General features: G+C 34.0%; 2 protein-coding genes across 2 annotated transcripts; both read right to left on the bottom strand.

Moving 5' to 3' along the window:
- Positions 1-224: 224 nt before the first annotated feature.
- Positions 225-1,842, bottom strand: LOC138306432 (galactoside alpha-(1,2)-fucosyltransferase 2-like). Its single transcript, XM_069246893.1, has one exon. The coding sequence runs from the start codon at positions 1,375-1,377 to the stop codon at positions 295-297; it is 1,083 nt and encodes a 360-aa protein (XP_069102994.1). The 5' UTR covers positions 1,378-1,842; the 3' UTR covers positions 225-294.
- Positions 1,843-2,723: 881 nt separating this feature from the next.
- Positions 2,724-14,008, bottom strand: LOC138305577 (angiopoietin-related protein 7-like). The gene is made up of 5 exons (XM_069245884.1): positions 13,897-14,008; positions 12,018-12,139; positions 5,289-5,352; positions 4,535-4,699; positions 2,724-2,980 (listed from the first exon to the last, which is right to left on the bottom strand). Exons 1-5 carry the CDS (start codon positions 14,006-14,008, stop codon positions 2,724-2,726), a joined length of 720 nt encoding a protein of 239 aa, XP_069101985.1.
- Between the last annotated feature and the right edge of the window lie 8,525 nt (positions 14,009-22,533).

Below are 22,533 nucleotides of genomic sequence, written 5' to 3'. Positions count from 1 at the left end.
TAATACTGGACGTCTGTGAATTTCTGCTGAATATTCGGACTTTACAGTTGTCGCTAATATAGGCAAATTCTTAAGCTTGTTATCTATAAAATGAGCACATATAAATATACTTGAGATCATATTTTAAGGCTGGTTTTCTTGTCAATTTGTAATGATTGCGACTTTTGTATTCAAAACAAGCAAACAGTATGATTTGTTTCATTCTTTAATATCATTTACAGCAAAAGCAAAATAAGAAGTACAAAATGGGTATTATTTAGATAGTGTGGGGTGCACATTATTATAATGTATACATCACATGGGAATCCAACTAGGCGGGTAATAATCCAACCTATTGTACTGTTCTGATAACCACGTTTTAGGTTTGGGGAAATCTTTATAGTACACGGTGGTGCCCCCTGCTAGATATGCTCCCCACCACCCGAACGTACCGGAAGTGATAACACTATGCTTACACTGCGCAAGTATGGCCATATCCAAATACGCAATTCCGGTTTCACTAACGAAAACGTCATCTCCATTTAAGTTTTGTTTAACCCAACTCACAGCATCACTCACCACAATAAACATGACATTTTCAAACTCATATCGGAAATATTCAAATGCTTTACGGAAAAATTTCGGTTCGGCGACATTGTATCCACGTCTCAACTCTCGTATCGTGCTCATATCACCTCGCCGCACGTGAACACCGACGAGAGTCCTATTTCCGGGATTGAATTTATCAATTGCTTTTTTGGCTCTCCTAACAATGTCGTCAGTGAATTGAAACAACTTCCGTACATGCGTACTGATATGATGAAAATATTTCCATGACTGGAAATAGCCATTTAATGTTATGTTTTTCGAATGTGTCAGATTATGTATTCGACAATCATAGATGCCAGCGTGATGTTCTCCGAATGATACGTCGTTTACCGTAGATACGTGGTTGAAGTATTCCAGGGACCCGAAGGCTGAATACAGCAGTGATTTCCTACGTATGAATGGCGTATATCTGTGCTGAGAAGCTATTCCTAATAGAGATGCATATTTAAACATTTGGTTGCCAAGACGACCGTTCATACTAACCGTCATATAATGATAGTTGAGTAATGTATTAGATTCATTTCCCGCACTGGAGTTATAGTACAAACATTTTGCGGACGCTGGTGTCTGACGATAAGGTGAAGGGTTTGAAATACTAGGCTCTGACTTTAGTCGAAGAGATTTCGTCTGCCATGTAGATGATTTGAAGAGGGATATATACCACTGCTCCTCGTAGTACAGGGCTCTGGCGAGCCGAATATTTATAGCAACAACACATAGAATGCATATCACTAACAGTTGACGAAACTTTTTCCGGATCCTGTCACACAGTGTACGATTTCCTTTCATAGTCACTTAAAACCATAACAAATCATTATATCCAAAACTCTTCCATGTCAAATAATACACGTATATCACAATATGGAATATAGAGTCGGTGTTGAATTCATGTTATAGTTCCTTTCGTTGAAAATGTAAAGTAAATTCATACCTACATTTGTATATAGTCTACATTTTAAAACCTCAAAATCGATATAATTGCATTTTTTTCAGTTTTCAGCAATATATTTTTGCTTTGAAACACAAAATATCGACATGAGACTCAAGTGAATCGAAATAGACTTTGTACTCACGACTTCATGTATCCGTCATATTATATGGCGCGGTAGTGTAATCTCCACAAATCTAGTTTGATTTGCGAATCAACAAACTCGTTAAACATCAGTTTGGAAAGCATTGATTCACTTACCGGTATAACACTGTCCACCGACTAAATCAAACTAGGTGTTTGTGTATGTTGACACTATTAATGACGGATGTGTACGTATGAAGGTTGAAATTATACAGAGGTTAGCTTGATCTTAACGTTACGTTGTCGACGTGGGTATACGTTAGCTTACCTCATTATAAATAAACATTTAGGTGGCGAGTTTCAAGTTTAAAAATGATGTTTCATTTAAATGAAGCATTATAATTCAAGATATATGACATAAAATGCCAAGTAGGAAATATAAGATTACAAACTGATACGGAATTTTGAAATGGTAATTTTCACAAAATATAATGTCAAGCTGACAAGGCTTATGTAGCAGAGGAATTTTAATCTCCGATACGGTACAGGTGCCATTATTGTCTGCAATCTATTGTCTTATATATTGTCTACAACGATTTAAACACATACGTACTTTAGTCAATAAAATGCATAGACGCCTACAGAAGAATGACCATATCAGAAACTCATCAGATTAAAGATAAAACAGTTAAACCATTGTCCGGAGTTACTTTAGTCGTATGTGTACTACTGTTCTAGACAACCGCCTGAACTTTGTATCGATGAGATTGATTTTTAAAACAACGTACATTAATAATTAAGTGTATGTAACAATATAAGAACCATTTTAAAACCGTTGACACTCGACCACTGTCTAATACCATCAATTGAGTAGATTTTACCGTAATGATCACAATTGAAATAAGATTGGTTCGCTTTGCTTCGTGTATCGTTCTAATACCAGTTTATTTACACGAGATTGTAAGTTTGCTCCGTAAGTTGTAGTTTTATTGTAAATCTGGACAAAATGTTTAGACATTACAGCGGCGTGGCCATGGTGCCTTGATTATGCATATACATATCAATACTTTCTAAACTGTGCTTGAAATGTTCAAGACAGAATTTTGTACGAGCGCGATGCTAGTTAACCACACAGACGTTTCACAAGCATTCTGGACTTCATCAATGGTACAAAACCGCGGTCGGAGTAGAATTTCAACCAAGTCATCGACTTAGGAGTATCACCATTGTCGTGTACGTGTGGTCCGTTAAGATTACATAAATGGCACTGTGTGTACCACCAGGCTCCGTGATCATTCACAGGGCAACTTTCTGCAGCACTATCATTATCATTATCGTAAGTAGAGAACGGATGTCCGTTGTGTGTTTCCATTGCATCAACTGTATAAATAAGAAAAGAGTCAGATATGCATGACTGAAACCATGGACTAGTATGATGTATACAACAATAGATCACTTAACTTTACCATTATGAGGATATGAACCTTCATTAAGATGTAAACAACAATAAAACAACAGACTCAACTTTACCATCCTTAAAGAGACAATTTACTCAGGCTAATTCTTTTACATAACCAAGAAACAAATATGGCATAAATGTATTGTTCTACATTTCTTATAAAACATATAACACAAATTATTGACAAATTTCACGTCATTGTTTAGTATTTTAATTGATACCGTTGGAATAACAAATCGTTGATCAATACGATTAAGCAGGAACATTATGTACGCTGTACCCATACCCGAGCCAAAGTCACGCACGTTAAACAAACGAACTACATAACCACTGAGGAGGTGATAACATTATTTTTTTAGGCAAGACAATTCACCTAATAAGGTAAACACAGTACTGTCAGAGCGATTTGAGCAGGTCTAGACAAAAGTTGCATTACCCTACGAGCAAGAGATAGGGTTCGGCATACAAGATGTTCGACCACAATATGTAATGGCGGACAGCGAGCGAGTTTGAACATTTCACACGCATTTCACAACCATGGGCTTTTCTGGCATATCACAGAAAAAAGACTGATCTAATTTCCATAAGAACTGGTTTGTTTCCGATATATGTACACATTTTAATGTTCTCTTAGACTGAATTGTCCCTTTAAATATGCTGACAGAGCATAAAAGATACTCACCATTTGAACAATAATTATTGTTTACCCATGTAAGTGGATGTCTGGTTATATATTAATACAAAATAGCATGTAAAATAAATTGTTTACCGTTGGAAAATACACAATCAGTACTTCGTTCCATGTAGGGCCTAGTGCCATGCACTTTGTTCCGGGACGCAATTTATTATTTGTAATATTCTTATCTTGAAGTAATATATATTTTCAATGGTGGTAATGGTGTAAATTAAGTAACTTTTTAACTGAAGAAAAATACTAATATGTCTACTTCTGTTTTTGATATTGACAAAATATCCATTCGTCAGCGAGGTAGTATCTTTAAGATAAATACAGATCTTCATTAAACTTTAAACAACAGTAGAAATAGCATGATATGATAGACGGACCTTCACATACTGAATAACTCTTTATATTTCCTATTATTTTTACACTAAATCTGGCTTTCTGACTGGCTCATGTTCATACCATTCTGAGAATGACGCGAAATCCCGATGTTATCGTGACGGCATACTAGAAACGTTGACATTGCGTATTGATTTGGAAAAAAAAACAATTACATGGAAAGTCAGTGGAATCTTTTGAGTATCCATAATTTACTTTATAAAGTAAAACAAAAATAAAAACGGAAAATCAATTATAAGCATTGCTGGCACTATTTTTAAGTTTCAAACTTTTGAGAGTACCGCTAAGCGGATTCACACAATTTGCATACAAAAATACTTTCATACTCTGAAAAAGAATATAACATATAGTGCCGTTAATGCTGATATGATTTAAAAGAAAACTATAAACTTACTTGAAACATTCCCTGAAAATCCTGACACCGACAGTTGGTAATTTGAGGTCTCGTCCCCCACACTGAAGTCCCAGTACTGGGCGTACTTACTATCATTGTACCAGGACATCATCTCGATACGAAGGATAGAGTCAGCCTGAGTAAGGCGATGGATTACGTCAAGACCTAAACAAGATTGTTTTTTCAAATATATCCAACAATTTCTTCATGTAATAATTCGTGGTTTTCTAGATCTTATATCTTATAGATAGCAATGATATATTTTCTTAATTCAAGAGTCATAATTTTCGTAACACATTTCACTTTGAATTTAATATAATTAATTTATTTTTTATAATTAGGATATGTCAATAAAACATCTTAAATATGTTATTTTTTTTATTTTATTTTAGAAATTTCTGAGTTTTGCTTCTGTTTTTTTAAAAACTCCCATTTCACTCTTGAGTTGATTACTGTACGTACTTATAATGGCGGCAGTTGTAATATAGGATTTTTTCGTGTTGTCTTGGAAGCGGTAATTCATATCAGTCCACCCGATCATCACATATTCCGTTTTTGCATGTTAGAGAGTTAGCTCCCTTGCGAGTAGGTATCGATTGCTACGCCATTATTTTGTGAGCGCAATTCACGTCGTTTTCTCCGAAAAGTATGACGTTACGCTTGAAAGACATGACGTCACAATCAAAACCTACCCGAAGGGAAGATAACTCTGTAATATGCAAATACAGAATACACAGTAATTATCAAGGCTTACCAAGAGTTTTTGAGTATTTCGGGGTATCCGAGTCCTTCCTATCCACAGATGAAAGATTTTCCTCCTACCTCAAAGTTATCATTACAAATATCAAGCAATTTTTTTTTATTTTCCCCAGAAAGACTTTGAAAGAAAATCGCGACTGCAAATTAAGTCGTCAAAATGAAAAATGCATGATGATAAAATCCCGGCCATTTTGGTATCCGGGTTTCTGAAAATGTCGTGCTAAATTTACCGCGTTTGTAAGTGTTGTGACGTCACGAGGTTGTATTGCATAAGATCGGCCAGCGTCACACTCGTAGGTATGGGAGACAGTACTATATCACGCGTGTTTTATCGTTCTCATTTCAATATCCTTTATCTCAACAAATGCTCGCATAGACATCTATATCAGCGATCGTCTGGACTTCACGAATGACATTAATATTTTCATTGGCAGATATTTTCAAAGTGGTCGCAAAGTGATAACACACTGTAGTATCTTAGAGAAATTTTCTTACCGTGAATACATGTAATTCCACTTTTAGAGTATTCATTACACATACCTATCCAGAAATTCCCACTCCAGTCACCGAAACCAGCCTTATATTCAGCCCAACTGCGATAAAAATCAACCATCCCGTCCTGTCTGTTCTGTATTACCTATGGGTGATATAAATAATATCACAGTAAGAAAATATTCAACTCTGTAGCTTACATAAAGTATTTCCTGAACTTATAAACCGATAAGTATTTCTGTATCTGTATAATATGACTGAAAGCAAGGCCTTAAATGGCGCAGCTATATGTTTTAGTAACAATTAGTTATGCACTATTGAAAAGTTCAATTTATAGAAATAACGGAGCCGAACTTTCTGTTTATTTTTATGCATATATTCACACTCTATTTTTGTCCCAGAACTACATTTGAGAAGGAAATCCACATAAGAGAAGGAAGAAATTTTAATTTCCGTAACAGATATTCCGTTTTTGGTCATAAAAGCGTTTGAACCGCTTGATTACATAATGAGCTGACTTCAAAGCATCGTATTCACGATGATAGGATTTTTTAAAGTGGTTAAGAAATGGCGGCCGCAAACTAAAGCTGTCAGTGTTTAGGATTGAATTTCGAACAGTGTTTAGGATTGAATTTCGAGGTTTTTTTCTTATATTTTCATGTATGTGTTACCTTAATATTGCTTCGCACTTTGTCCTTATTACATAGTTGTCTTCCCTTCTGGATATGTATTGATTGTGACGTCATATGTTTTCGAGCGTAACACCATACTTTTCAGAGAAAACGATCTTGTGCTCATTTAAGTATGGAGAGTCTTTCTCTTGGCATTAATATATATAGTCACTATGAATACCAACTGGATGGAGGCAAATTCCAATGAAGTGCATAAGCGCGTCATGTTTCATTTGTTTCTGTCCAGTTGGCATTATATTAGCAATGCATGCCAACCGAAAGACGTTCAATGTTTTAAATTTTGCATTCGTTAATAATCTTAAGAAAAAATACCCAGATATTTTGCATCTATAAAAACATATATATCGTCCTTGACTGAAAAGCAATTCTGTGATCGCTGACGCGGCAATTGTGACGTCACCATATAGTCATAATAAGCTGGCGGTCGTCCATAGACTGATAAATGCCATCTGCGCTTGGTAACGTTTCATAGTAGGGCTGCAGTGAAATTGTAAATATAAAACAATGACGTCATAATCAATTTCTACCCGTAAGGGAGGTAACTGTGTAATATACCAAAACAGAATATACGAGTGCATACCATATAGGTCGGGGAGAACATTATAAGGCTTCTATAAACGGATCGCTGTAAAAGTATATAAGTAGTCAGTGAGGAATATTCTTTTTATTTATTTATTTTTTATTCATTTTCAAAAGTTTTGTACATACAAATACAATGCAACATATATGAATGATGTATGTTGGAGTTAATTAAGTTAATACAAAAGTAGTCATGTATACTCATAATATACATCAATCAATGGACAACACATTTACACTAACAAACTCACTGATAATTTATAGAGGATAAGTTCTCAAACATTGATATTTTTCAGGTAATATACATTGTTAAGTATCAGAGAGATGCAGGACACACATACATACATACAAGGTACCTCTGTCAAACCTAGGTCAAATATTTATTTTACAAGTTTTTATTGGTTTTTGTGTATGTTTTTAATGTTTTAAAATTTAAAATTGGAGGCAAAGTTGTATTTCTGTTAAGACCTGTTGTTTATTTTTTTATGTTACTATTGGTTATTAAAATTTTATGAGCTTTCAATTCAAATTTGATGTGTTTTTTTAAACCAATTAGGCAAAGATCTGCTTCAAGGCATTTACAGTTATAAATATATTGTTATGTTAAAAGTAAGATTAAGTTGTCTAAATTAAAATGTGAATGTTTATTGTTAACTTTCTTGCCAAATATAAATTCGTGTTTACTGAATCTAAGTCCTAGATTTTTTGTAATAATTGCTATTCTCAGTTGTTCTATCGGATTTGATGTTTTATTACAGTCCCATAGTATGTGTTTTATGGTTTCTGGAGAAGTTCTACAAAATATACATATGTTATTATCCGCTTTACCTATTCTTAGTAAAAATGTCTTAGTAGTCAGGATTCTATGATTTATTCTACAATGTAGCCACTGAAGTTTTGAACTTGTACATGTGTTAAAAGGGTGTTTATAAATCTTTTTCCAATCTTCTTCATTTAGATTAAAAGTTTGATTCCATTTATTTTGAGCTGTAGGTTTAACTTGGTTTTTAATTTAAATATTGTATATGTATTGAGCTCCTTTTTTAGAATTTAGAATGACTTTGAGATTTATAGGTATATTGGGTAATATTACATTCTTTTCTGTGTCGTAATTACGATTATTGTTTCTAACAAAATGTACTATATTTATCACAGAATTCTTCAAAACTGAGAAATGATTTATCTGGTTTTGTAATGTTATAAATAAATAGAACTCTCTTTTTATACCATGCATTACTAAAAATTACTTTTCTATCTATTTTGATGTATTATTAAACCATATTGGGTTTTCAAAAAATGTTTGTTTTATATATTTCACTTAAATTCAGAGTTTTACACCAAGCGTTTAAAACATCTCGCCAAAAAATACTAGCACAATTATTAGCTTTTTGTTTTAAAAGTTCAATTCCTGTATTTGCCAATTTATGTTTGTCTAATAAAGTTTCTAAAATGATGTCCCAATTTCCAGCCTTAGTATAGATTCTTCGTATCCAAGTTGCTTTAAGAGCCGTTTTAAATGACTTTAGATGTATCATTTTTAGACCCCCTTCATCATAGCTTTTGATGATAATGTCCCTTTTCACTTGATCAGGTTTACTATTCCACAAAAAGTCGTAAGAAATATTGTTGATTACATTTATATATCGATCGTCTGGATTGGGAAGTGAGATAAATAAATGGTTAAACTGTGATATAAGTAAAGATTTAATAACAACTATTTTACCTATTGGTGTAAGGATTCTTTTTTTTTCCAGGCTGAAATCAATGATTTGAGTTTTACAAGTTCTTGTCAAAATTTAACTTAATTATTTGACTCAAATCTACATCGTATTCAATGCCTAATAGGTTGAAGCGTACCCCATTTTAAATTAAAATTATTATTGAAATTGTTATTACTATATTTCATACTGCCAATCCATACTACCTGGGTCTTAAAGTAATTCATTTTTAATCCTGATATACCCACAAAAAAGTTTAGAGATTTTAGCGTTTGATCTAAAGATTTTTCAGAGCCATCGTAAATTACAGATGTGTCATCAGCAAACTGTGAAAGGAGAACTTCTTTGTTTTCAATGTATTACCTTTATGTTTTTTTCATTATTTCAAGTATTATTGATAAAATTTCAGCACTTAAGATGAAAATATAAGAAGAAACAGGATCACCCTGACGACATTCCCTTTCAATATCAAAGAAATTAGATAAATTGCCACCTATATTTACAGCCGATTTTGTATTGGTTTGAAAAATATTAATCCATTTTATAATGTTGGGACCAAAGTTAAAATAATCAAGAGTTCTATTTATAAAGTTCCATGAAACAGAATCGAAAGCTTTTTCGAAATCAATTAAAAGCAAGAGGCCAGGTATATTATTTTCCTCAGTGTATTACATAATATCGTAGATCAATCTTGTATTTTCACCTATGTATCGACCAGGAATAAAACCAGTTTGATTGTTGCTTATTAATTTAGATATTACCTTTTTAAATCTCTCGGCTATTGCACTAGATGCTAATTTATAAATATTATTTAAAAGAGTTATAGGTCTACAGTTACTTAGTTTGTTCCGTGGCTTATCGCCTTTTGAAATGCAGGTAATAATTCCTTGTTTCTGGGTTATTGAAAGTTCGGATGCAGTGAAACTGTAATTTAAAGATCTAAGAATGAATGGTCCGAATTGTTTCCAAAACATTTTAAAGAATTCAACAGTAAAGCCATCTGAACCTGGACTTTTATTATTTTTCATTTTAAATAGCGTATTTGAAATTTCAGTTAATGTAAGAGGACCCTCGATATTTCTTGATTTTTGTTCTGATAATTTAGGTACATTGTAGGATTCTAAAAGTTGATTAAGATTAACATCGTTCAGTGTGTTATTTTTTTTGTACAAGTTTTTGTAAAAAATTTCAGTTTCTTTAAGAATTTCTGTTTGATCAGAAACAATTGTACCATTATCTTTTGTTATGGGTGGAATTATTTTACTTATATAATTACGAGATTCTAAATTACAAAAATAGTTAATTGGTTTTTCTCCCTCCCTAATCCATTTGGCCCTTGAACGTATAACTTTACCATTTATTTTATGTTTTCTTAATTCTTCTAATTCTTTTTTTTTTCTCGTCTAACTCACTGATTGTGGTGTTGTTAGGATCTGAGTTTTCTAAAGATCTTATTTCTTTTATTAATGTATTTTCTCTTTGGTTAGATGTCTTTTTAATGTGACTCGAGTATGCAATTGATTTACCCCTAATTTCCATCATGAGCGTTTAAAGGTACGCTACCCCTAATTTCCATCATGAGCGTTTAAAGGTACGCTATTGATATTGTTTATATTGCAAACTGGGATGGCGTACTGTAGTTTGATATTATCAATTGTTAGTTTAATCAGATTTAAAAATTCATTATCGAATAAAAGTTGTTGAACTTCCATAAACCTTAACCACGTTTAAAATTATTAAAAGATAGATTAATTACTGAGAAGGAATGATCCGAGCGGTATCCTGGTTCAATTGTTGAAGATGTGAGACTTGGTAGTAAACTATCTGCTATAAGTATATAATCTAGTCTAGCCTGTTTATGTGGGTTCTTTCTACGCCCGGTGAACCTTATAGTATCAGGATTCATTTCTCTATATGAGTCTATTATACCAAAATCATTTTTATATTCTAATACTTTATTTCTTGCGTTTGGATTATTTATGTTTTTGTAGTTATCACAATCAAGCTTAGGGTCAAAAATCATATTAAAATCACCACACAATACATATTTCTCATTTCCAAAATCCTCTATCATATTGAAAATTTCATCATAGAAAGTAGGTTTATCAGAGGAATATTCTTTATTTTTGCTCAGGCTGCTACATACTTTAAAGTATTTATAACCATAACGATTTAAATAAATCATGTCGATGTAGTCTCCCTCGTTTGCGAAACGTTAAAAAATTACTATGATTTCGGAGTTAGATAATTAATTATTGACTTCATAATGTGGCTCTCTTGTATCCAGCAGATAAATGCTCGAATGCGTCAGAATGGTATATCAATTGGGCTTCGTGATGATTTTATCTTACAATAAAAACTTTATCAAAGCATTATGATGAAAATAAATGAGAATTGTAGCATAAACCAAAGCACATTTACAAAGAAATACACACGTGTGTATGTTGTCTCGGTCATGTTTACATGGATATTTGTAACAGTTTATTTACTGTATTTAGTTAAGATATGATTGCTATTTAAGTCTGCTAAATGAGATTTTATGAAGCATATACTTTAGAGATGCTTTACATTCTCACAAAGTGGGGACTATTCGACGCTTTTTTGTGCAAGAAGCCAAATATTATCAGTAAGCTTATTTAGGCAAGGTAGAACAGATATTTGCCAAGCGAAGCAACAAATAACTGCTAGGTTTTTAAAAATTAATTGACATTGAGCGTCTTCCCCATTTTAAAGCATTCGACCATGTTATCAAGCTGGAGGTAGAATATAATGAAATTGAAAAGGGTTACATTCACGATATACCGACTGTGTATGATGTGTGATCAGAATACTATAGTGACATTACAGTATGGTAGATATCCATTTCTCCCATACTTGACAGGGTTATCCCGTGGTTGCATACTTGACAGGGTTATCCCGTGGTTGCTAGGGAAAAGATAACTATGTCTTTTACCGGGGTAGGGAAAAGACAGCTCACACGCGCTAGACAGTGACGTTATCAATACATGCGGCGACCATTTTTAGCGACGTTCATATCAACCGAATTTTCACCATTTTTCGTTAAAGAATGGGAGAAAAAGAATCTTAGATGGGCCTGTCAAGCCGAAATCTTTCACTCTGGTTGAGATATCCCTGTCAACCTGACAGGCCCATCTAAGATTCTCTTAGTCAACATGACAGACCCATGTAAAATGCTATGAGTTTCTTTGAAAATTAAAACTGTACGGACATATAAAACCTTACCGCCCATGGTCCCCCGGCGGTAGTCATGTCACAGTATACAAAGTCACTTCCGCCCGGGGTCAAGGTCATCTTGTAGACACCGGAAGGACTGCCAGGACTCAGATCACTACAGCTCGTAAGACCTACAAAAAAGAAAAAATATGGAGACAACTCCACATTTAAAGCAATGTTTATATTGAATGTATATATGGAATGGAAATCTTAAATTATATATCAGAAAATAGGATATCTATGAGATAATGTAAAAGGAATGAAAAAAAAATAAAGATATTGTGGATCTATACTTTCTGCAAAATTGAAGCCAGATGTTCCGAGATTCCAACGTTTAAAAACACAAGGGTTTATTTATTGGAACAGTAAATTCAAAAGATATTGTCGATCAAAATATTAAGATAAGGAGTGTTTTTTATTTTGTGTTGTTTTCTGACGTGTAAATTGTATTTTACAGATGATGCGCTAACATTTAAAATGTATGTACAAAAACGCAGTTTACGCACCAGTAAAACAACAAAAATAATAAATCATAAAAATCATTCCTTGGATATACATGACGATAACAGCATGTTATATTTAGAAATCACTCTGAGACAATATACATATAGACAGTAGTTACTGCAATCACTGATAGCTTATTGATTTGTAGAGTATACTTTTTATAGGATGTTCAAAGTTATAGGTAGTTTTATGGTGTTTGTCTCCATCATATTAACGAAAACAGCAAATTTCTTCTTCGGGCTACTTCAATTTCCGTATATTGAATACATGCGTCCCAACATCAACCTGTTTACAACTGGATCGGCCTCGGGTCATATCATCGTATTCTCATGACAAGAGGTCGATTAGTGTATAGTATTTTGAAAGGTATATGTTGAATTAAGCTGTGACAAAATCTCTCAAATGCACATACACACATGTATGATGTCTATAAATATTTGCAACAACACAAACTGTATACACTGTAATAATTATTGTTTTTATGTTAGTACATGTATGTTTAGATGAATGTATTTGTATTATATATAGGATCTTCAAGACGGATTACTATTTTACATTGTCCCTGTTTCTGGAGTAAACCTCTCGTGACATGTATGTTGTAGCGTATCTTTATTTAATACAAAATTGTTTTCTGACAAAATCACCTTATAACCACCAATACCACCGTAAAACTGTCAAATGAATTTGAAGATCACATTTTGTCTTCTTGATGTCATGAGCATGTGTACTCATTCCACTACGCTGTTTATGTAAATAGCTGGGTATATGGTAGTAACATTCATTTTGAGCTTTTATTTGACTTTATCTAAATTAAAACATATGCATTGTAAGTATTGCAATTTAAAAACATGGTAATGTTTGGTGGTGAATAACATATAAAAACCATTCTTGATATCTAAGCATGAAAATTGCGGCACAAATAACTTAGAAACACTGTAAAATCTAATTAAGGGCAAGGCAAAATGCACAGAGAAAACAGTTACATCACGTCACTACATTATTTTGTTGTTATAATGCCAATAATATTTCCAACCATTATCTCAATATTGTCCCGCATTATATGTAATATAAACAATGTATGCATCAGAAAGCGAGTTAGTTGAGAACCAACTGATCATTCGTAATCTTCTATGCCGATTGACCTCCGAATACCATGCCTATGTCACCTTTACTGCCATTTAAAATTATTTTAATTATATTATTTCATATCTAAAGTATCTCCATTATTTTATTGTACATTGGTTTCATTATTTCTGTTTTCCTGTTATAACATAATAATGTTAATAATTAGTTTACATAGTTGATATCTCCATATCAATCGTTAACCAGGTTTTAAAGTTACATGTATTTTTTTTTTGGGGGGGGGCATCGTTATCATACGTACCATTAGCGGAAGTATTCCTTTCTTTTACATACGTCAGAATGCCTGGTGACTGGTTTACACTTTTACCACCACATAGTTTTGTGGTATACGTAGTACAATCCTGTGTGTCCATGTTGTACGAATACGACTGACAATTCGTCTGGCATTTAGCGGAACATCCCATTGGACTACATACATTCGTCCATACTGCCAAAATATCACCAACATAGTCAGGGAGGGACACATTGTGTACCGGATTGAACGACGAGGACCTTATTGCAGCCTGGGCTGTACACAGACAGTACATAACTATTATGTACACATTCATCTTTGAACAAAATAAGCAAATATAAATACAACATTCGCTGTGGCCTTGAGCTAACAATATAGGCTAGGAATTCAGTTATACAACCTCCTCATAATCTGTATCACAATGTTCAAGTTCAGAACTGGTTGTAGCGGAGAAGCAAACGCGTCCTCTCTGTTATAATTCATTTCCATGTATGAATTGCTGATTAATATGTACATAGAGTATATACGTAACATCGTTAATTAGGTTCAGGACACGAGGCATGATATGTGATTTTATCAGTGGAGATAGTGTATACAATATTGATTTATATAAAAAGGTATAACTACTTTTATTATTTTTTTATTTTTTATCGTTTGGTCTTTTTTGTATGTTTTTGTGTGTTTTGTTTGTTTGTTTGTTTTATCAGCTAATCTCCATCAGATTAGCATAACTGAATAATGACTGTATTCTCACTGAAACGTAACGGATGTTAATTAAGATATAAGTGTACATTACCTTTGATATTATAATGGTAATTATACATCTTTATAGGTTCTCAAAAAGTAATGTCCTTGGGAATCGTTTGTTCTATTCATAAATATGATCCTTCGATATCAGCCTGCCCTTCCGTCAATGTATATTTATGGTCCTACGATATTAGTCTGTCATTCCGTTAATGTCCTATTTATAGCTATTGTCCTAAGATATCAGTCTACCCTTCTGTCAATAACCTATTTATAGCTATGGTCCTAAGATATCAGTCTGTCCTTCCGTAAATGTCTTATTTATAACTATAGTCCTAAGATATCAGTCTACCCTTCCGTTAATAACCTATTTATAACTATAGTCCTAAGATATCAGTCTGTCCTTCCGTTGATAACCTATTTATAACTATAGTCCTAAGATATCAGTCTACCCTTCCGTTAATAACCTATTTATAACTATAGTCCTAAGATAGCAGTTTGCCCTTCCGTTAATAACCTATTTATAGCTATGGTCCTAAGATATCAGTCTGTCATTCCGTTAATGTCCTATTTATAGCTATAGTCCTAAGATATCAGTCTACCCTTTCGTTAATAACCTATTTATAACTATAGTCCTAAGATATCAGTCTGCCCTTCCGTTAATAACCTATTTATAGCTATGGTCCTAAGATATCAGTCTGTCCTTCCGTTAATGTCCTATTTATAGCTATGGTCCTAAGATATAAGTCTGTCCTTCCGTTAATGTCCTATTTATAGCTATGGTCCTAAGATATCAGTCTGCCCCTCCGTCAATAACCTATTTATAGCTATGGTCCTAAGATATCAGTCTGCCCCTCCGTCAATAACCTATTTATAGCTATGGTCCTAAGATATCAGTCTACCCTTCCGTTAATAACCTATTTATAACCATAGTCCTAAAATATCAGGCTGCCCCTCCGTCAGTAACCTATTATAACTATGGTCCTAAGATATCAGTCTGTCCTTCCGTTAATGACCTATTTATAACCATGGTCCTAATATATCGGTTTGCCGTTCCATCAATTTCCTATTTTACCATGATCCTGAGATATTGCTCTATCCTCCCATAAGTGTATGTTTCATATGTGTTCAAATGTGTTTGCAATTAATCTAATACCGTCAATGTCCTTAAAGTTCTCCAACAACTTCCATTAATGCTGAACCTTATTGAATTCAACTGGTTTCAATTTCCCCTCTCAGTATTGTTTGAAAATCGTACTATGTTAAAGGTCCTAGTGATTGATGGAAATTATGAAATCTTCTACAAAAAAAAGTGTGATATAATGTTCAAGGATTTGAGATGAAAGTAAATCTAGTACAACAGTATAAACAAGCTTTGGAACATAAGCACTAACTTACTAATTAATAAAGATATTTTGCAGTTTGAAAATAAGTTTACAGGTCAAAAGATCTTTAATCGCCTTTCCCATCCGATTCATCTCTTGTAGAGCTGCCTCAAATCTCACTTTCACAGTTTGGCTAACTGAATGTCTGTAGGGAATCGTTGTTACTCGCTACTACAACTGAGGCGTCTCTACAATAAACTTGTTCAATGTCTAAGTGTGTCCTATATTTTGGCAGGAGAACTTTATTACAAGGAATGTTAACATGAAGTCGCTTTAGAATTTTGAATTATTTAAAGTGAGATGACACACCTTTGCGACGGAAAGATTTGATAAAAATTATTCTCTCCAAAATACTTGTAATGTATATATATATATATTTATACTTTATATTACGTTAGCAGAAAATAACTGATTGTAATCTACAAGAATCTCATTCGATACTTTGGAAATATAACCAAATATGGGACTATACTTCATTTTCATTCCAATATCAACCAAATACCAGTCCCACAGGAAAGTTGTTTGAGTCGTATTTGCAACTCCTATTGAATGATCCAAAAAGGCGACTATTTTGAATATAATATTTGTTCTTCTTCCCTTTTGACTGTATTGACACCGTCTCGCCCTTGACTAAATCAGTGCTGTGCACTCGCCCTTGAAGGTCGAATATGGGATGGGTCCCCTGGCTAAGATATACGATTGTCTATATGGTAGTTTCTGCTACTCCTTAGCTCTCAACACAAAGTTAGAGGGCCTTCCATTACTATCGTGTTGTCAATAACCTTACAGAGCTATGATACAAACGTTAACATAGTTGACATCGATAACCTTAAAAGAGGATCACATGGATATTTGATATTTTTATCGGAAAAAAGTCGATGATGAAGGTTATATTTCGAAAAGCACTTTGGTCTTTCTACATTGATGTTCAAGGATAACAAACATATGTTCGTTTTCGTCATAAACATTTTTGGACAAACAAAAGATTAAATTGTCAACGTATAATCTTATAAAATACAAATCGTATATGGAAAACATATTTGTCTGTTTGAGGTAATGCATGATTCAGATTCAGGTATTGATGGGTTTGTTTTTGTTTCAATAAAAAAAAATATTCAATAGACATGTAAATGACATAATACTTCTGTTTAACTCTTTCACAGAAGGGCTCTCGCACTAATTTTCATATTTAAATATTAATTAGTTACAATTAGTTAGAAATATTACATTAGTTACAGATATATTCATTATTTACTCATTATTTCCTCTCAGTCATTCATATCCATCCAAAATTAATATTGATATAATTTATTAGATAGTGTATATTTATTTTCCATCAAATATGACAGGGGAACTGTCAGGTACTGATGGTTATCAATTAATTGACAGATACCGCTCTGGTTATTTCACATAATGCAAAAATAAACATAACTGATGGTAATATAATTAAGTATGAGGACAAGCTCACCCTGAATATGGCCTTGCAATGAATATATGATCACAAAAGGCATTGACCCAACATCAGAGAGATGTATAACGATAATGTAACTTTAGTGTCATTCGAACAAAAAATATTATTGATTCAGTTGCGCAGTGTACAATCAATGTAATTAGGATATCTACTAAATCATGGCTTGTGGTGAGATGTATGTCCAATAAATGTTTGAGTGAGGAATTAATTTATAAATAATTATTTAGTTTGAGGGTGATGATGATGACATCATTATGGATTGAAGGTAACTGTAGAGATATATAATGATAAGTATAACGCCTGACGGGTTGTCGCTGTATGATAATCAGTGTGATGAAATTCTAAAGCCTTTGTTTAAAACTTGGCCGATTTCGTTACTTTAATATACGATGCTACACTGCCGACGAATGGTATTTTTTATCTAATATATAGAGAGACAGGCGAATTGGTATGTTTTATCTATTACACATAGGGACAGACGGATTGGTATTTTTTATCTATTACACATAGGGACAGACGGATTGGTATTTTTTCTATTACACATAGGACAGGCGGATTGAGCGGGGACAGCGGTTGGTATTTTTTATCTATTACACATAGGGACAGACGGTTGGTATTTTATCTATTACACAAGGGACAGACGGATTGGTATTTTTTTTATCTATTACACATAAGGGACACGATTGGTAGATCTATTACACATAGGGACAGACGGATTGGTATTTTTTATCTATTACACATACAGGACGACGGGTTGGTATTTTTTATCTATTACACATAGGGACAGACGGATTGGTATGTTTTATCTATTACACATAGGGACAGGCGGATTGGTATTTTTTATCTATTACACATAGGGACAGGCGGATTGGTATTTTTTATCTATTACACTAGAGGACAGACGGATTGGTATTTTTTATCTATTACACAAGGACAGACGGATTGGTATTTTTTATCTATTACACAAGGACAGGCGGATTGGTATTTTTTTATCTATTACACATAGGGACAGGCGGATTGGTATGTTTTATCTATTACACATAGGGACAGGCGGATTGGTATGTTTTATCTATTACACATAGGGACAGGCGGATTGGTATTTTTTTATCTATTACACATAGGGACAGGCGGATTGGTATTTTTTATCTATTACACAAGGACAGACGGATTGGTATATCTATTACACATAGGGACAGGCGGATTGGTGTTTTTTTCTATCTATTACACAGAGGGACAGGCGGATTGGTATTTTTTATCTATTACACAGAGGGACAGGCGGATTGGTATTTTTTATCTATTACACAGAGGGACAGGCGGATTGGTATTTTTTATCTATTACACAGAGGGACAGGCGGATTGGTATTTTTTATCTATTACACATAGGGACAGACGGATTGGTATTTTTTATCTATTACACATAGGGACAGGCGGATTGGTATTTTTTATCTATTACACATAGGGACAGGCGGATTGGTATTTTTTATCTATTACACAAGGGACAGGCGGATTGGTATTTTTTATCTATTACACAGAGGGACAGGAGCGGATTGGTATTTTTTATCTATTACACAGAGGGACAGGCGGATTGGTATTTTTTATCTATTACACACATGGACAGACGGATTGGTATTTTTTTATCTATTACACATAGGGACAGACGGATTGGTATTTTTTATCTATTACACATAGGGACAGGCGGATTGGTATTTTTTTATCTATTACACATAGGGACAGGCGGATTGGTATTTTTTATCTATTACACAGAGGGACAGGCGGATTGGTATTTTTTATCTATTACACATAGGGACAGGCGGATTGGTATTTTTTATCTATTACACATAGGGACAGGCGATTGGTATTTTTATCTATTACACATAGGGACAGCGGATTGGTATTTTTTATCTATTACACATAGGGACAGACGGATTGGTATTTTTTATCTATTACACATAGGGACAGGCGGATTGGTATTTTTTATCTATTACACATAGGGACAGGCGGATTGGTATTTTTTATCTATTACACATAGGGACAGGCGGATTGGTATTTTTTATCTATTACACATAGGGACAGGCGGATTGGTATGTTTTATCTATTACACATAGGGACAGGCGGATTGGTATTTTTATCTATTACACATAGGGACAGGCGGATTGGTATTTTTTATCTATTACACATAGGGACAGGCGGATTGGTATTTTTTATCTATTACACATAGGGACAGGCGGATTGGTATTTTTTATCTATTACACATAGGGACAGGCGGATTGGTATTTTTTATCTATTACACATAGGGACAGGCGGATTGGTATGTTTTATCTATTACACATAGGGACAGGCGGATTGGTATGTTTTATCTATTACACATAGGGACAGGCGGATTGGTATTTTTTATCTATTACACATAGGGACAGGCGGATTGGTATTTTTTATCTATTACACATAGGGACAGGCGGATTGGTATTTTTTATCTATTACACATAGGGACAGGCGGATTGGTATTTTTTATCTATTACACATAGGGACAGGCGGATTGGTATTTTTTATCTATTACACATAGGGACAGGCGGATTGGTATTTTTTATCTATTACACATAGGGACAGGCGGATTGGTATTTTTTATCTATTACACATAGGGACAGGCGGATTGGTATTTTTTATCTATTACACATAGGGACAGGCGGATTGGTATTTTTTATCTATTACACATAGGGACAGGCGGATTGGTATTTTTTATCTATTACACATAGGGACAGACGGATTGGTATTTTTTATCTATTACACATAAGGACAGACGGATTGGTATTTTTTATCTATTACACAGAGGGACAGACGGATTGGTATTTTTTTTTTATCTATTACACACATGGGACAGGCGGATTGGTATTTTTTATCTATTACACATAGGGACAGACGGATTGGTATTTTTATCTATTACACATAGGGACAGGCGGATTGGTATTTTTTATCTATTACACATAGGGACAGGCGGATTGGTATTTTTTATCTATTACACATAGGGACAGGCGGATTGGTATTTTTTATCTATTACACATAGGGACAGGCGGATTGGTATTTTTTATCTATTACACATAGGGACAGACGGATTGGTATTTTTATCTATTACACATAGGGACAGGCGGATTGGTATTTTTTATCTATTACACACATGGACAGACGGATTGGTATGTTTTATCTATTACACATAGGGACAGGCGGATTGGTATTTTTTATCTATTACACATAGGGACAGGCGGATTGGTATTTTTTATCTATTACACATAGGGACAGGCGGATTGGTATTTTTTATCTATTACACATAGGGACAGGCGGATTGGTATTTTTATCTATTACACATAGGGACAGGCGGATTGGTATTTTTTATCTATTACACATAGGGACAGGCGGATTGGTATGTTTTATCTATTACACATAGGGACAGGCGGATTGGTATTTTTATCTATTACACATAGGGACAGGCGGATTGGTATTTTTATCTATTACACATAGGGACAGGCGGATTGGTATGTTTTATCTATTACACATAGGGACAGGCGGATTGGTATTTTTATCTATTACACATAGGGACAGCGGATTGGTATTTTTATTATTACACAGGATTGGTATTTTTTATCTATTACACATAGGGACAGGCGGATTGGTATTTTTTATCTATTACACATAGGGACAGGCGGATTGGTATTTTTTATCTATTACACATAGGGACAGGCGGATTGGTATTTTTTATCTATTACACATAGGGACAGGCGGATTGGTATGTTTTATCTATTACACATAGGGACAGGCGGATTGGTATGTTTTATCTATTACACATAGGGACAGGCGGATTGGTATGTTTTATCTATTACACATAGGGACAGACGGATTGGTATTTTTTTATCTATTACACATAGGGACAGGCGGATTGGTATTTTTTTTTATCTATTACACATAGGGACAGGCGGATTGGTATGTTTTATCTATTACACATAGGGACAGACGGATTGGTATTTTTTATCTATTACACATAGGGACAGGCGGATTGGTATTTTTTTATCTATTACACATAGGGACAGGCGGATTGGTATGTTTTATCTATTACACATAGGGACAGGCGGATTGGTATGTTTTATCTATTACACATAGGGACAGGCGGATTGGTATGTTTTTATCTATTACACATAGGGACAGGCGGATTGGTATTTTTTATCTATTACACATAGGGACAGGCGGATTGGTATTTTTTATCTATTACACATAGGGACAGGCGGATTGGTATTTTTTATCTATTACACATAGGGACAGGCGGATTGGTATTTTTTATCTATTACACATAGGGACAGGCGGATTGGTATGTTTTATCTATTACACATAGGGACAGGCGGATTGGTATGTTTTATCTATTACACATAGGGACAGACGGATTGGTATGTTTTATCTATTACACATAGGGACAGACGGATTGGTATTTTTTATCTATTACACATAGGGACAGGCGGATTGCATTTGGTATGTTTTATCTATTACACATAGGGACAGACGGATTGGTATTTTTTATCTATTACACAGAGGGACAGGCGGATTGGTATTTTTTATCTATTACACATAGGGACAGGCGGATTGGTATTTTTTATCTATTACACATAGGGACAGGCGGATTGGTATTTTTTATCTATTACACATAGGGACAGGCGGATTGGTATGTTTTATCTATTACACATAGGGACAGGCGGATTGCATTTGGTATTTTTTATCTATTACACATAGGGACAGGCGGATTGGTATGTTTTATCTATTACACATAGGGACAGACGGATTGGTATTTTTTATCTATTACACATAGGGACAGGCGGATTGGTATGTTTTATCTATTACACATAGGGACAGGCGGATTGGTATTTTTTATCTATTACACATAGGGACAGGCGGATTGGTATTTTTTATCTATTACACAGAGGGACAGACGGATTGGTATTTTTTATCTATTACACATAGGGACAGACGGATTGGTATTTTTATCTATTACACATAGGGACAGGCGGATTG

Source organism: Argopecten irradians, chromosome 13, assembly GCF_041381155.1.
Source record: "Argopecten irradians isolate NY chromosome 13, Ai_NY, whole genome shotgun sequence".
In the NCBI taxonomy this organism is placed as follows: Eukaryota; Metazoa; Mollusca; class Bivalvia; order Pectinida; family Pectinidae; genus Argopecten; species Argopecten irradians.
Note: the sequence above shows the minus strand (reverse complement) of the source record. Positions and strands in the feature narration are given on the sequence as shown.

Bases quoted from the DNA above. Each gene is read 5' to 3' on its own strand.
- LOC138306432 (XM_069246893.1), bottom strand. From the start codon at position 1,377: ATGAAAGGAAATCGTACACTGTGTGACAGGATCCGGAAAAAGTTTCGT.
- LOC138305577 (XM_069245884.1), bottom strand. From the start codon at position 14,008: ATGGACACACAGGATTGTACTACGTATACCACAAAACTATGTGGTGGT. The intron at 12,140-13,896 runs GTACGTATGATA...TCTTTTTTGTAG, and splicing joins AAGGAATACTTCCGCTAATG to GTCTTACGAGCTGTAGTGAT. The intron at 2,981-4,534 runs GTAAGTTTATAG...TTATTTATACAG, and splicing joins ATTTTCAGGGAATGTTTCAA to TTGATGCAATGGAAACACAC.